Source organism: Daphnia magna, unplaced genomic scaffold (assembly GCF_020631705.1).
Source record: "Daphnia magna isolate NIES unplaced genomic scaffold, ASM2063170v1.1 Dm_contigs131, whole genome shotgun sequence".
Taxonomy (NCBI): domain Eukaryota; kingdom Metazoa; phylum Arthropoda; class Branchiopoda; order Diplostraca; family Daphniidae; genus Daphnia; species Daphnia magna.
In genome coordinates this window covers 42,312-57,986 of record NW_025533134.1, presented here as the reverse complement: position 1 = coordinate 57,986, position 15,675 = coordinate 42,312, and the positions used below count along the sequence as shown (strand labels likewise).

Here is a 15,675-nt window from a genome sequence, read left to right as displayed (position 1 = left end):
GAGTAAAAATCCCAATCAATTGCACTTTGGTATTCTAAGCCCACTTCATCTTCTTCGTCATCCGACAATATTATTTGAGAAACAGCGTCATCAAATTCATCTTCACTGCTAGGGTCTTTCTCAAAAATTTGATCAACATCTAAGAAGAAAAGGACATTTAGTTCACATTTCATGTTACGTCAAACTTTGATAATGAATTTTAACAGTACCTGCTGATGGAACAGAAATATAGCAAGTATTTCCTTTGGAGGGATTAAAACACATTTCAGGATCAACAATTTCATCTACGTAATCCAGATAGTTCAGCACTGTAGCAGCAGAAGTGTCAGGATTTAAAATCCTTATGTTTTCTTGATCAACATTGAACGAAGGGATTTCATTTTTCCCACAAGGTCCTTCTGTACTGTTGATACAAAGAAGAAAATAAAAAAAAACTGGTAATAATTAAAAGTTGTGTTATGTAAACCTTACATAGAAGCAGCTTGTGGCGACATTGCTTCAGATATCGTAACTTTTGATTGGGTCGAGTAACTTTTCATTTCAGCATTGATTCTATTTCTAGTTTGCCTATTGGACACTACATCTTTCTGCCTCCGCTTACGTTTTAGTTCAATCGGAACACTCATTTTAACACAATCAATTAAAATATTTCTAATTATCACTTTTTATTTGTCAAAACTTTACTATCTAGATGGTTAGCTGCGTTAAAATAACGTCACGAATCTGTCAATGGCGTCTACTCAACGGCGTTGCATGACGTGAAGTGGGGTTTATTTAGATTTATTTTACAATTAACTCCTTGTAAAGAAATATTTGGAAAAATATTTGGAAAATTGTAATATTATAACCTTTTATTTTTGTGTTGAAACTCTTTTATTGTCGTAAACAAATTAAAATGTTTTTTCCAGTTTTTCAATCAAATTTCTTTTATAAACCTGGCAACCATAAATGCCTATACTGTAAAAAAAGCCAAGCGTCATTCTTAAAGCATGGGCCGGTCGCCATTGTCCAGCTTTCTGGTCTACTGAAGATCTTATTTTCTCGATCTTATTTTAGGCAGTGTAAAAGACATCAATGTTCTTCAAAGATATATTTTTTTTTTCATTTTAAATTTCTCTGTGCTACTTTATTTAAAGCCATTCATTCTGTTTTCAGAAAGGGGAGTTCTACATTGTAGACTTACACACACCTGTTGGATTGCAAGTATGTGTGGTGCCAGATATCTGGTGTTACTACCTAGAAGATAGATTATGCTGTGTGTGGCCACAGTTTCAACCAACAAAGCAAAGTAAGAACAGGACGCAACCCAATAAACAGTGGGGCACATTTTATGCAAATCTGCGAAAAACTTTTGGTAAGTGAAAGAATTCCTTGTTTCTATTAAAATTTTCATTATTTTGTAATGCCTTCTTTTCTTTATTTAGAAAGTTACAACGAAGCAAGAGCCAAAGAAATTCCTGCCACTGAAAACACTGATTTTGCTTCCGAACCAGAAGATCTTGGAAGGGGTAAGCGGATTTGCAGGGTGACGAGACCATTTTCTCCTGTAACTGCCAACCATCAAGACATGTCTAGCGAAGATGAAGAGTTATCTGCTACACAACTTCTTGAAAATGGGTTGCCACCTGTCCCGTACTTGACATTGCCGGTCGCCCAGTCAACTTCACGTAATTTCATTTTTTTAAATTATTAAGCCTATGGTATTACATTACACTTGTCCTATTAGTAAATGATGAAAGTTCACCAGGATTTTACAGTTCACTACCAACCAATGACATTGAAAGCATGTCAAAAGCTCAAGAGATATGTGGTCAAGTCCTTACTGAATGTAAGTTTCCGCGTTGAGTTAAATGCAGAGCTTTACTTTTTTTTTAAATTTATGTGCTGTATTTTAATTTCAGCTATACCAACCGATTCACCACAGTCTGGCAGTGATCCTGGCGAGTATTATTCTTCTTTGCGTCTTCGTGAACAAATACCACGTGAGACTTTGGCCGCTGGTAGATCATGTGTACAGCAGCTGGTCGCTCCTGGCTCAAGTGATATGGTCGTTGCTGGTTCATCTGGGACATTGGTAGTTACCGATTTCATTTTAATTCTCTCATGATGTTCTTTATAGTAATAGTGTTCATCTTGCAGAGAACGTGTACACGTCTACCAGCCAATTCACCACAGTCTGGCAGTGATGCTGGCGATAATAATAATTCTTGGCATCTTCCTGAACAAATACCACGTGATACTTTGGCAGCTCGTAGACCATGTGGACCACAGCTGGTCGCTCCTGGCTCAAGTGATAGACAGATGGTCGTTGCTGGTTCATCTGGGACAGCGGTAGTTACCGATTTCATTTTAATTCTCTCATGATGTACTTTATAATAATGGTGTTCATCTTGCAGGGAACGTGTACACGTCTACCAGCCAATTCACCACAGTCTGGCAGTGATGCTGGCGATAATAATAATTCTTGGCGTCATCCTGAACAAATACCACGTGAGACTTTGGCAGCATGTAGACCATGTGGACCACAGCTGGTCGCTCCTGGCTCAAGTGATAGACCGATGGTCGTTGCTGGTTTATCTGAGACAGCGGTATTTTCCAATTACATTTGAATTTTCTCATGATGTACTTCTAAATAATAGTGTTTATCTTGCAGGAAACGTCTACACGTTTTGTGGTATCCCAAAAAGATTTTGAAATTCTTCGTGCCCTGAAGCAAGTTAACGCTACAATGAAGGAGAAGGATCGTAAGATTTTAGCAATCGACAAGAAGGTTGACAATCAGACAGGAACTGTTGAAGCTGATGACGTGGAAAATTTTCCAGCCAATTTTCCTGTTTCCAGCGTTACAGAATTCATTAATCTTGAAGAATTACTTCAAGAAGACCAATCTAAAGGACGCATTGTGGTAATAGTTTACCTGAAGTTACACATTACAAAATATTGAAATGTTAAACTTTTTTAGTCTCAGTTGGTGAAGTCTTGCGGTGGTCAGTCAGAATCAGATGCGATTTGTCGTGCTTGGATTAAAATAACTTCAGTTGAGTGTCGCGCAGCCTGTAATTGGAAGGGTGTAAAAAGAGGGAATCACCAAAAACATGGACTCGAATTGTCATCGGTCACGGATTCCGTTTTCAGTAAGCGTTTTTATAAACATTTTCGCTTTTTTATATTCATTTTGTTTATCGTTACAGAGGGAATCAAAATGAACGCTACTTACAAAAATCTCACAGATGCGGTGTTCGAATTTGAGACTAAAAAATTGTTCATTCGTGCTCCTGAAAAAGTTCGCAATAAGAGTAAGCGCTCAGCAAGCACCCATGGACGTCCCACTGATGATGTGGATTGAATAATGTCGATGTAGTTGATGTGTGAAGGACAATCATGCCTTTCCCGTGCGAAAAATGTAGTTGAAAACTAGCTAGTAGCTAGTTGGTAAAAAAGGTTGGTGTCAAGTGGCAATAGCATGTTTTTTGCGTGCTAGCTTTGCACCCCCACGAGCAAGATTTTTACTTGGTGAAATCGAGTATTTAATAATAAAGCTAGTTTCTTGGTTTTATGAAAAAACCTACTTTTAAGCTAGCTAAACAACAGCATTTAAAATACTTAATTTTAACCTACATAGAACAGTTAATTAATAATGATAAAAAATCACTAATCGAAAATAAAGATTCATTTTTATTTCTGTTTATTGCACATGAGTTTGTTATTGCGCATACAAAAACTCTTCCATATATGACTTAATTAAATAAGTCACAAAGAAAATTAACCGTAAGTAGAGAGGCCGGAGGCAGTATACATAATATCAACGACGAACAATAAAAGCTAACGGTTATAAAAAAGGGGCAGGTTATTAAAACGCCGAAACTGGAATAATAAATAAATCAAGTTGACAATCAGACCAAAAGCTGTGGAAGATGATAAATGACAGTGGAGAACACATATAAGCTAGATAACGTCGTTTTCTTCGGCAGCTTGTGATGACGAGTCTTCATTTTCAAAATCAGAACTACGTACGGAAATATTGTCTTCGTTATCGTCAACACCATCTTTAGAATTACCGTTGTCATCTTCGCTGTCATTATCTCCGATAAACAAAGGCTGTTTGGTAAGTGATGATTTTTTTCGTTTGTTCTTAGCTGCCGTATGACATGAACGAAGTTTAGCACCCACGCCACTGTTTATTGCTTTGTCAGTTGGTACCAATTTGTACCATTCTTTCCAATTTCTTCGCACAAAATCTAAGAAAAAAAATTGTCATATTGTGGAATAAAAAGGGCTTTGAATTAAAAAAGTACTTTTGAGAGCTTGAATGATGTTTGAGGGAATCTTGGGCTTCGGTTTACTCCCCTTCATATTTGGGCACGCCTTTCCCGATAAACTATAGCCTGCCAATTGGCTTTGTGTGAAGAATGCATCCAAGATCGTGTTGATCATTAAGTTTAGGTTATGATCCGTATTAGCAGTAGATCCATAGGCAACGGCATTTTTAAGTGCATCTCGATCAATAAATACATCACCATCACGCTTTACCTAAATGAATGTATATGGACTATTAGTTTATTTTCCTACTTTTAAAAAGAATAAACTATGTTCCTTACTAATCGCTTCGAGGGAGTAGCGTGTGGAGAAGAACAAGGAGTTGAAACGGCAGATGCAGGGACAGTGGTCAGTTTCATTGACTGTAGACGCGAAAGCTCCGCCTGCCTTTTCTCAGAATCGGCCTTGATGACATCAATAAGGCCCGTGATATCTAAATAGTATTATTGGTAACGGTGTTAGCAGATGTTATTATTTTATTGCAATTCTTCATACTCACGTTGAATAAGAACTGTTGGAAGAAGTTGATCGGAGTGCATTTTCTCTAGCGTATCATTTAGGCCAGATACGTCGTTGGTTTTTTCTTTGCAGACATCTTCGAGTGTATTCAATTGTATTTCGAGTTCCGTTATCTGTCCATTAAGAATTTTTCGCTCTTCTTCCTTTTCGCTTTCCAGACGAGCAACTTTTTTCTTAAGTTCATCGTTTTCCTATAATACACAAACAAACAAATATTCAAATAATCATATTACTTAAACAAAATCAGTTCGAGTCAGAATACAAAGTCAGTCGAATATAACTAACTTGTTCCAACCGACGTTTAATTCGAGCTGAGTCATCCTTTTCCAATGATGTGCTGGTTGTTTGATCTTCATCGTTTTCTTTGCCACCTATGCAAGCTGCACTTTCTGCTTGATAAAAATCTAGGTGACGACGACTTCGAGTCTTCTTGGTATGATCGTCATCCTCTCGTGCAGTTTGGTTAAGAGACAAAGGCTTGCTTTTGGTTGCAATAGCAGCCGAGCTTGATGTTGTGGTATTCGGTTTGCTCGTTGTTGATCGTTTACCTTTGCTTGCATTATTACTATGCTGTGTGACATCTTTCGACAGGGATTTCTTTTTAAATTGCAGTAGATTTTTCTTAAGAAAATCTTTGTCCTCTGTAAATACATAGAAATTAGAATTAATGACACAGTAATAATAGTCCAAAAAAATACCAGGGAAACAAGGACGAACAAGACTTTGAACTTACCAGATAACATGAGTGGTCGACCAGATCTAAATTCATCATCCGGCCCTTCAGTTGAATTACTTCCATAGATTTTGTCATTCCAATTGTTCTTAGTTCTCTTGTGCCACCTAAAACGATAAGTAAAAGAGTTTGAACATCTCTTAATGGATAAAAAGGTAGAAGTTTTATACCGAATAGTGAGTTGTTCGTTGTCTGAGATCCAAGAATGCACCACAAGAACACTTTCACTCAAACTGTCTGGAAGGGGAGGTTTAAAAATGGAACTTAGTGTTCCAACACCAAAAACAGAGTCATTAAAATTATCTGAAAATTCGAACAAAACCAATGGAAGTGAAGCATGCTTTGACGATTTCTCCATTTCTAAGAAATAAAACATTACACAGTGTTCTTGACTAATAATTGCCAATATAATGACGCCTTGAATTACCTTTCTCGATCAAAAGCAACAATTTTTGACAATAATGAGTAAAATGCTGATAAACATCAAATTATTTAAAAAATACCGACGATGAACCATATATATACCTCGCATAGGCCAAAACTTAGCAGACTTTAATATGTGATGAGAGTTTTTTGGCGCTATTTTCTGCTGCCACAAGGTTGCATTTAATATAACAAATGGGAAAAATTCATAATTTTAATTTAGATAAAAGTGAATTCAGAATAAACTATATTAAAAACATTAAATAAATTTCGGTGAAATTTTGATGTGGAAATTTACGTATTGTATGTAATAATAAGACTTATTGCTGGGGAAAACAATATGACAAGCTTGTATAGCAGACAAAATAGAAAATCGTGATTAGTGATGACAGAATAAAAATTGTGATCTTTTTTAAAAATGATTTTGTACTGAATTTGGATTTTAATCATTACATTAAGACTAAATTCTCTTTCTAACCATGAGTTTCCGTCAAAACAAAAAAAGAGCTGGATATTCCAGATGGACTCTCAACAGAATGGGGAGAAAGAAAGCCTCTGAATTAGTTAATAAATTGTTGAATCCTGATTGCGAGACAATTAACAAAGAAGTATGCAGACTTTCCAATTAATATTAAGGATTTCACAATTATTTATTTATTTTTTGTATAGACTACTGTTTTTACTAGAGAAGAAGCTAGAGACATTACAGTTGAATCTCCATTACACGGTGATACTCAGACAATATTGCCTCTTCAAGCAGAAGATGGTGAACATCAAGCAATAATTCATGCTGCAGCAGGTAGCGAAACTTCACACCAAGCTTCAGATAGTGTATTTCAAGATATGTCTAGCATCCCACCACTGGAAAAGTCAAATGAATTAATAGATGATGAAAGTTGGGGAGATACCGATAGCATGATAGATGATGGCAGCTGTGATGAAATGGAAGAAGAAGATTTAGGATATCAAGTATATTATAGTAATTTTTTTATTAATTGGTGGTTATACTAATAAAAACATACATTTTAGGGAAAAACAAAAACTGATTCATCGGTATACCTGCCATTACTTTGCATACTCTTCTACAAGAGAGATCATTTGACTAAGGCTGCCTTACAGCATCATCTCAAAATATTGATGGTGGCTACAAAGACTAGCATAAGAAAACTAACAAGTGAGCACAACCTGCTATCAAAATACTGTCACCTGAAGACAACTATTAAAAAGACCTTCGTCTGTAGGTTAAAGGATTGTAATTCTCACCTTGTGTTGGACGACAAAAAAGTCCCTGTCGAAAAACAACCTTGTGGACACAAATCCACAAATAATCGCTCAAGTGACTGCTACATTCTTCAACTTCCGATTGCAGAACAGATTTCTTATTACATCAAAACTTATCATAATAAACAGCAAAAATCAACAAGCCCTTCAGATGATCCTGACACTCGCAGCGATGTTAACTCTGGCGGAAATTACAGAAGACTACAAGAGGCCGGTGTTATCGATGAAAACACCATTACCACGCAGATCAATACTGATGGAGCTCAAAAGTTTAAATCTAGCAAGTTCGGAATTTGGCCTCTGATGGGGATAATCAATGAAGCAAGTTTCAAGACACGACGATCCTGCATTATACTATTAGCCCTATGGTACGGTAACAAAAAACCCCCTAGAGATACTCTGCTTGAACAAGCCATTGAAGAACTGAATAAGCTTCAAAAACATGGCATAGAAGTGAACGGAATTATCTACAAAGTACGCGTCTTGATTATTTCTACTGATACTGTCGCTCGTCCACTTGTTCGCAATTCAACCCAATTCAACGGCGAGTTTGGATGCGACTTTTGCCTTCATCCTGGTGAGCGAGTGCCAAAAGGAAAAGGGAGTGTCCGGGTATATCCGCAGCCAAATTCCTACCCAACCTTCAAGCCAAGATCCATGGAACAGCACAAAAAGGATCTAGAACTGGTTGGTATGTTGAAAAATAAACCAGTCCATGGAATTGTCGGCCCTAATCCCTTCCAAAAATTGGCTGATTTTGATCATGTCGAAGCATACGTCCCGGAGTATATGCACTCTTGTTGCCTTGGTGTTTTCAAGATGTTCATCAAGCTTTGGACTGATAAGAAACATAAGGAAAAATGGTATATAGGTTACTATCTAGCAGTTATCAATGCCCGCCTTTCTCAAGCCAAACCTCCATATGATATATCCCGCACCATTGATTCACTCAACGATTTGACTGACTGGAAGGCTTCTATGTATCGTACTTTTGTCCTATACTATTTCCATCTGTTAGAGGGTCTCTTACCATCACCTTTTTTTGAACATTTCTCAGGCCTCGTTTACGGCATGTCCCTGTTGTTACAAGAACGTGTGAATGTGGCTGATGTTTCCAAAGTAGAGGCTCTGTTTCACAAATTTGTCATTGATTCAGAAATTCTTTACGGGATCGAACACATTGGAATCAATATGCATTTTTTGATTCATTTGCCAGAATGTGTAATGAAATGGGGGTGTTTGTGGGCAACATCGGCTTATATACCTGAATGGTTTAATGGGGTATTAATTTCAATGTGCAAAGGGACTCAGGCAATTACCGAACAAATGAGTACTAATTATCTAATGAATTTGGCAGTTAGAGAGGAGGCAATTAGTTTACTGACAAATGAAGAGGTCCCACCAAATGTCGAAAACCTTTTTAAAGAATTACTTCATTTATCCAACGACTCTGTGCGTCAACTGGGTAAGGGAAAGATCACTAATTCGGGTGCAGTCAAATTAATTGGTGGATCAAGCAGTCGTAAATTGTCAGTCAGCGAGGAAGTGGCAGTAAGAAATAAGATGCGATACCTCCCAGAGTTTTATAATCTTTTAGACCAATTAGATTTCCAAGAAAGTTTTGATTTTTTTCCTCGGTTCCAACTTCATTCTATTGGCTCTGTTTTCACTACTACCGATTATGAGAAATCGCCAAAAAGAATAAATTACTGTGCATTACTTGAAAGCGGAGACTTTGTTGCTATTGACAGCATAGTTTATTTTCCATCGATATTCATGACATTCATTATAGGTAGAAAATATGGTTCAGAATCGAAGCAAACGTTTTTGCCTCCCTCTTTGAACGGAATCGATTTTAGTCCAACTCACGGACAAACAACACGACTTGTGGGAAAATCAAAACATCAGTTGGCTTTTGATCCTTTGCAAATTAAGAAAAAGTGTGTTTTGGCGATGAATAATGTGTTAACAGATACTTATCTAATTACCGCATTGGTAAATCACTTTGAAAGTGATTAATTTGGATCTTAAACCTGTTTGCTAATACTGAATGTTTAATCTTATGTATACATGCGAGCATTAAATACAATAAAAAGTAAAAATCTGAATTACAATATCTTCATTTTGGGAATGGGTTTTATGTTATATTAATTCTTCAAACCACGGTTAATAATAATTCTATGAATGGTTATTAATTAAATATTGGTTATGGAAAAAATACGAACAAGAAAAGAGCAAGAACATTTTATGTAATTAACATGGTAGTTATACATATGTTGTTCATATACAAGTCACGAACAACTATTTTCTGTAGCTAAAATGTGCAAGGTAGTTCAATGCGCACAACATAGTGGTTTTCTGAAAGCTAATGCATCAGTGTCGATAAACAACCATTCGATGAGTAAAAATCGGTAAGAGTTTTTTCTTCGAGCTACCCGCAACCTAGTTTTTACCTTGTTTCTTTATGGGATAACCTCAAATTGTTAGGATTCTCCTTGTAGCTAGCTGTTTTTCATTATGCTTAAGAATTACACGCTTGTCGCTAGTAAGTGGAGGGGACGGCTAGCTATATTTTTCGCACGGGTTACCCACGTTCTCAAATTCAATTTAAACATTGTTAAATCAAGAATTACTCCTTCTCATGGATTATTTAAAATCCAAAACCAAGAGTCAAGACATACTTCAATGTTCAAGAACAAACCATGTCAAGTTTGCACGCCGGCGTGCCGTGCCGTTCCGAAACCCCTAGTTTAACTTTATTAGTTTCACGTGTTTACCAATAACATGTCGGTGCTTAAACAATAAAGTTTTTTAACCGGATTTAATCAGCGTTTGGATTTATTATTTCTAAAGCAATTTCGGTATCAATAGTACATACACATTTAATGCACCGTGTGCACCAATATTGTAGCATACAATTTACATCCGAATATCCTAAAAATCAAATAGTTTTTTTTGAATCCCAATCTGTATATACCTGGTATGTAAAACGGTACATACCCTTTGGATACAAAGGGTATGTACCGTTTGATTCAATGTACAGTATGATGCACAAAAAGGTGAACACCGATTTTTTTTTTTAAAGCCATCTATGGGTAGGTAATATTAACTGTATACTTTTTTTCAATAGAGGAAGGGTGGATTTGGCGGAAAACCACCATAAGCGGAGGCTGGGTAGTTTAAGTGTAGACACCTCTCTGTAATGCTTCTGGCGATAGGAATAAATGTCTGGAAAAAAGTGTGTGTTGTATTTTTCTTAGACACCCGAACCCTTCCCCCCCCCCAGGCGAAGAAGAAAATTTACAGAATTATCTAACAATCACGATGTCAAACTCTTTCACCCGTCATTGTAATGATTACACCAAACAAGCACGTATGAAAACATTCAAATAAAAACGCATAATCATATGTTATTATAAAAATATTATTAGTGATCGATACTAATATATTTTATGTCATAAACACAGGAAAAAAGTTTGTCTTATACGGGGCTTGAACCGCCGCTTCTATTCATATAGAAGTAAAAACTCATGGTAAAACAGTGTATTCACATTGAATACAAGTATATTTGATTCAGTATACATATAGAAGTAAAAACTCATGGTATAACAGTGTATTCACATTGAATACAAGTATATTTGATGCAGTATACATATAGAAGTAAAAACTCATGGTATAACAGTGTATTCACATTGAATACAAGTATATTTGATGCAGTATACATATAGAAGTAAAAACTCATGGTATAACAGTATATTCACATTGAATACAAGTATATTTGATGCAGTATACATATAGAAGTAAAAACTCATGGTATAACAGGGTATTCACATTGAATACAAGTATATTTGATGCTGTTTACATATAAAAGTAAAAACTCATGGTATAACAGTGTATTCACATTGAATACAAGTATATTTGATGCTGTTTACATATAGAAGTAAAAACTCATGGTATAACAGTGTATTCACATTGAATACAAGTATATTTGATGGTGTTTACATATAGAAGTAAAAACTCATGGTATAACAGTGTATTCACATTGAATACAAGTATATTTGATGCTGATTACATATAGAAGTAAAAACTCATGGTATAACAGTGTATTCACAATGAATACAAGTATATTTGATACTGTTTACATATAGAAGTAAAAACTCATGGTATAACAGTGTATCCACATTGAATACAAGTATATTTGATGCAGAATACATATAGAAGTAAAAAATCATGGTATAACAGGTTATTCACATTGAATACAAGTATATTTGATGCAGTATACATATAGAAGTTAAAACTCATGGTATAACAGTGTATTCACGTTAAATACAAGTATATTTGATGCAGTATTCATATAGAAGTAGAAACTCATGGTACAACAGTGTATTCACATTGAATACAAGTATATTTGACGCTGTTCACATATAGAAGTAAAAACTCATGGTATAACAGTGTATTCACATTGAATACAAGTATATTTGATGCTGTTTACATATAGAAGTAAAAACTCATGGTATAACAGTGTATTCACAATGAATACAAGTATATTTGATCCTGTTTACATATAGAAGTAGAAACTCATGGTATAACAGTGTATTCACATTTTATACAAGTATATTTGATGCTGTTTACATATAGAAGTAAAAACTCATGGTATAACAGTGTATTCACATTGAATACAAGTATATTTGATGGTGTTTACATATAGAAGTAAAAACTCATGGTATAACAGTGTATTCACATTGAATACAAGTATATTTGATGCTGATTACATATAGAAGTAAAAACTCATGGTATAACAGTGTATTCACAATGAATACAAGTATATTTGATACTGTTTACATATAGAAGTAAAAACTCGTGGTATAACAGTGTATCCACATTGAATACAAGTATATTTGATGCAGAATACATATAGAAGTAAAAAATCATGGTATAACAGGTTATTCACATTGAATACAAGTATATTTGATGCAGTATACATATAGAAGTTAAAACTCATGGTATAACAGTGTATTCACGTTAAATACAAGTATATTTGATGCAGTATTCATATAGAAGTAAAAACTCATGGTACAACAGTGTATTCACATTGAATACAAGTATATTTGACGCTGTTTACATATAGAAGTAAAAACTCATGGTATAACAGTGTATTCACATTGAATACAAGTATATTTGATGCTGTTTACATATAGAAGTAAAAACTCATGGTATAACAGTGTATCCACATTGAATACAAGTATATTTGATGCAGAATACATATAGAAGTAAAAAATCATGGTATAACAGGTTATTCACATTGAATACAAGTATATTTGATGCAGTATACATATAGAAGTTAAAACTCATGGTATAACAGTGTATTCACGTTAAATACAAGTATATTTGATGCAGTATTCATATAGAAGTAGAAACTCATGGTACAACAGTGTATTCACATTGAATACAAGTATATTTGACGCTGTTCACATATAGAAGTAAAAACTCATGGTATAACAGTGTATTCACATTGAATACAAGTATATTTGATGCTGTTTACATATAGAAGTAAAAACTCATGGTATAACAGTGTATTCACAATGAATACAAGTATATTTGATCCTGTTTACATATAGAAGTAGAAACTCATGGTATAACAGTGTATTCACATTTTATACAAGTATATTTGATGCTGTTTACATATAGAAGTAAAAACTCATGGTATAACAGTGTATTCACATTGAATACAAGTATATTTGATGGTGTTTACATATAGAAGTAAAAACTCATGGTATAACAGTGTATTCACATTGAATACAAGTATATTTGATGCTGATTACATATAGAAGTAAAAACTCATGGTATAACAGTGTATTCACAATGAATACAAGTATATTTGATACTGTTTACATATAGAAGTAAAAACTCGTGGTATAACAGTGTATCCACATTGAATACAAGTATATTTGATGCAGATTACATATAGAAGTAAAAAATCATGGTATAACAGGTTATTCACATTGAATACAAGTATATTTGATGCAGTATACATATAGAAGTTAAAACTCATGGTATAACAGTGTATTCACGTTAAATACAAGTATATTTGATGCAGTATTCATATAGAAGTAAAAACTCATGGTACAACAGTGTATTCACATTGAATACAAGTATATTTGACGCTGTTTACATATAGAAGTAAAAACTCATGGTATAACAGTGTATTCACATTGAATACAAGTATATTTGATGCTGTTTACATATAGAAGTAAAAACTCATGGTATAACAGTGTATTCACAATGAATACAAGTATATTTGATCCTGTTTACATATAGAAGTAGAAACTCATGGTATAACAGTGTATTCACATTTTATACAAGTATATTTGATGCTGTTTACATATAGAAGTAAAAACTCATGGTATAACAGTGTATTCACATTAAATACAAGTATATTTGATGCTGTTTACATATAGAAGTAAAAACTCATGGTATAACAGTGTATTCACATTGAATACAAGTATACTTGATGCTGTTTACATATAGAAGTAAAAACTCATGGTATAACAGTGTATTCACATTGAATACAACTATATTTGATGCTGTTTAAATATATAGAAGTAAAAACTCATGGTATAACAGTGTATTCGCATTGAATACAAGTATATTTGATGCTGTTTACATATAGAAGTAAAAACTCATGGTATAATAGTGTATTCACATTGAATACAAGTATATTTGACGCTGTTTACATATAGAAGTAAAAACTCATGGTATAACAGTGTATTCACATTAAATACAAGTATATTTGATGCTGTTTACATATAGAAGTAAAAACTCATGGTATAACAGTGTATTCACATTGAATACAAGTAAATTTGATGCTGTTTACATATAGAAGTAAAAACTCATGGTATAACAGTGTATTCACATTGAATACAAGTATATTTGATGCTGTTTACATATAGAAGTAAAAACTCATGGTATAACAGTGTATTCACATTGAATACAAGTAAATTTGATGTTGTTTAAATATATAGAAGTAAAAATTCATGGTATAACAGTGTATTCACATTGAAAACAAGTATATTTGATGCTGTTTACATATAGAAGTAAAAACTCAAGGTATAACAGTTTATTCACATTGAATACAAGTATATTTGATGCTGTTTACATATAGAAGTAAAAACTCATGGTATAACAGTGTATTCACATTGAATACAAGTATATTTGATGCTGTTTACATATAGAAGTAAAAACTCATGGTATAACAGTGTATTCACATTGAATACAAGTATATTTGATGCAGTATACATATAGAAGTAAATCTCATGGTATAACAGTGTATTCACATTGAATACAAGTATATTTGATGCAGTATACATACAGAAGTGAAAACTCATGGTATAACAGTGTATTCACATTGAATACAAGTATATTTGATGCTGTTTACATATAGAAGTAAAAACTCATGGTATAACAGTGTATTCACATTGAATACAAGTAAATTTGATGCTGTTTACATATAGAAGTAAAAACTCATGCTATAACAGTGTATTCACATTGAATACAACTATATTTGATGTTGTTTAAATATATAGAGGTAAAAACTCATGGTATAACAGTGTATTCACATTGAATACAAGTATATTTGATGCTGTTTACATATAGAAGTAAAACTCTTGGTATAACAGTGTATTCACATTGAACCCAAGTATATTTGATCCTGTTTACATATAGAAGTAAAAACTCATTGTATAACAGTGTATTCACATTGAATACAAGTATATTTGATGCAGTATACATATAGAAGTAAAAACTCAAGGTATAACTGTTTATTCACATTGAATACAAGTATATTTGATCCTGTTTACATATAGAAGTGAAAACTCATGGTATAACAGTGTATTCACATTGAATACAAGTATATTTGATGCTGTTTACATATAGAAGTAAAAACTCATGGTATAACAGTGTATTCACATTAAATACAAGTATATTTGATGCAGTATACATATAGAAGTAAAAACTCATGGTATAACAGTGTATTCACATTGAATACAAGTATATTTGATGCAGTATACATACAGAAGTGAAAACTCATGGTATAACAGTGTATTCACATTGAATACAAGTATATTTGATCCAGAATACATATAGAAGTAAAAACTCATGGCATAACAGTATATTCACATTGAATACAAGTACATTTGATCCTGTTTACATATAGAAGTAAAAACTCATGGTATAACAATGTATTCACATTGAATACAAGTATATTTGATGCTGTTTACATATAGAAGTAAAAACTCATGCTATAACAGTGTATCCACATTGAATACAAGTATATTTGATGCAGAATACATATAGAAGTAAAAACTCATGGTATAACAGTGTATTCACATTGAATACAAGTATAT

At 33.6% G+C, this 15,675-nt stretch overlaps 2 protein-coding genes across 3 annotated transcripts; one reads left to right on the top strand and one right to left on the bottom strand.

Moving 5' to 3' along the window:
- The first annotated feature begins 956 nt into the window (after nt 1-956).
- LOC123466270 lies at nt 957-3,406 on the top strand. Of its 2 annotated transcripts, none has more exons than XM_045167049.1 (10): nt 957-1,089; nt 1,156-1,354; nt 1,425-1,667; nt 1,727-1,828; nt 1,902-2,074; nt 2,140-2,331; nt 2,397-2,588; nt 2,654-2,905; nt 2,969-3,134; nt 3,192-3,406. In XM_045167049.1, exons 1-10 carry the CDS (start codon nt 1,075-1,077, stop codon nt 3,344-3,346), a joined length of 1,689 nt encoding a protein of 562 aa, XP_045022984.1. In that variant the 5' UTR covers nt 957-1,074; the 3' UTR covers nt 3,347-3,406. The 2 variants fall into 2 exon arrangements, with proteins under 2 accessions (XP_045022984.1, XP_045022983.1); XM_045167048.1 differs by having other exon boundaries at nt 2,963-3,134; nt 3,192-3,405.
- A 262-nt stretch (nt 3,407-3,668) lies between these two features.
- LOC123466995 lies at nt 3,669-4,516 on the bottom strand. The gene is made up of 2 exons (XM_045167050.1): nt 4,296-4,516; nt 3,669-4,238 (listed from the first exon to the last, which is right to left on the bottom strand). Exons 1-2 carry the CDS (start codon nt 4,432-4,434, stop codon nt 3,946-3,948), a joined length of 432 nt encoding a protein of 143 aa, XP_045022985.1. The 5' UTR covers nt 4,435-4,516; the 3' UTR covers nt 3,669-3,945.
- Between the last annotated feature and the right edge of the window lie 11,159 nt (nt 4,517-15,675).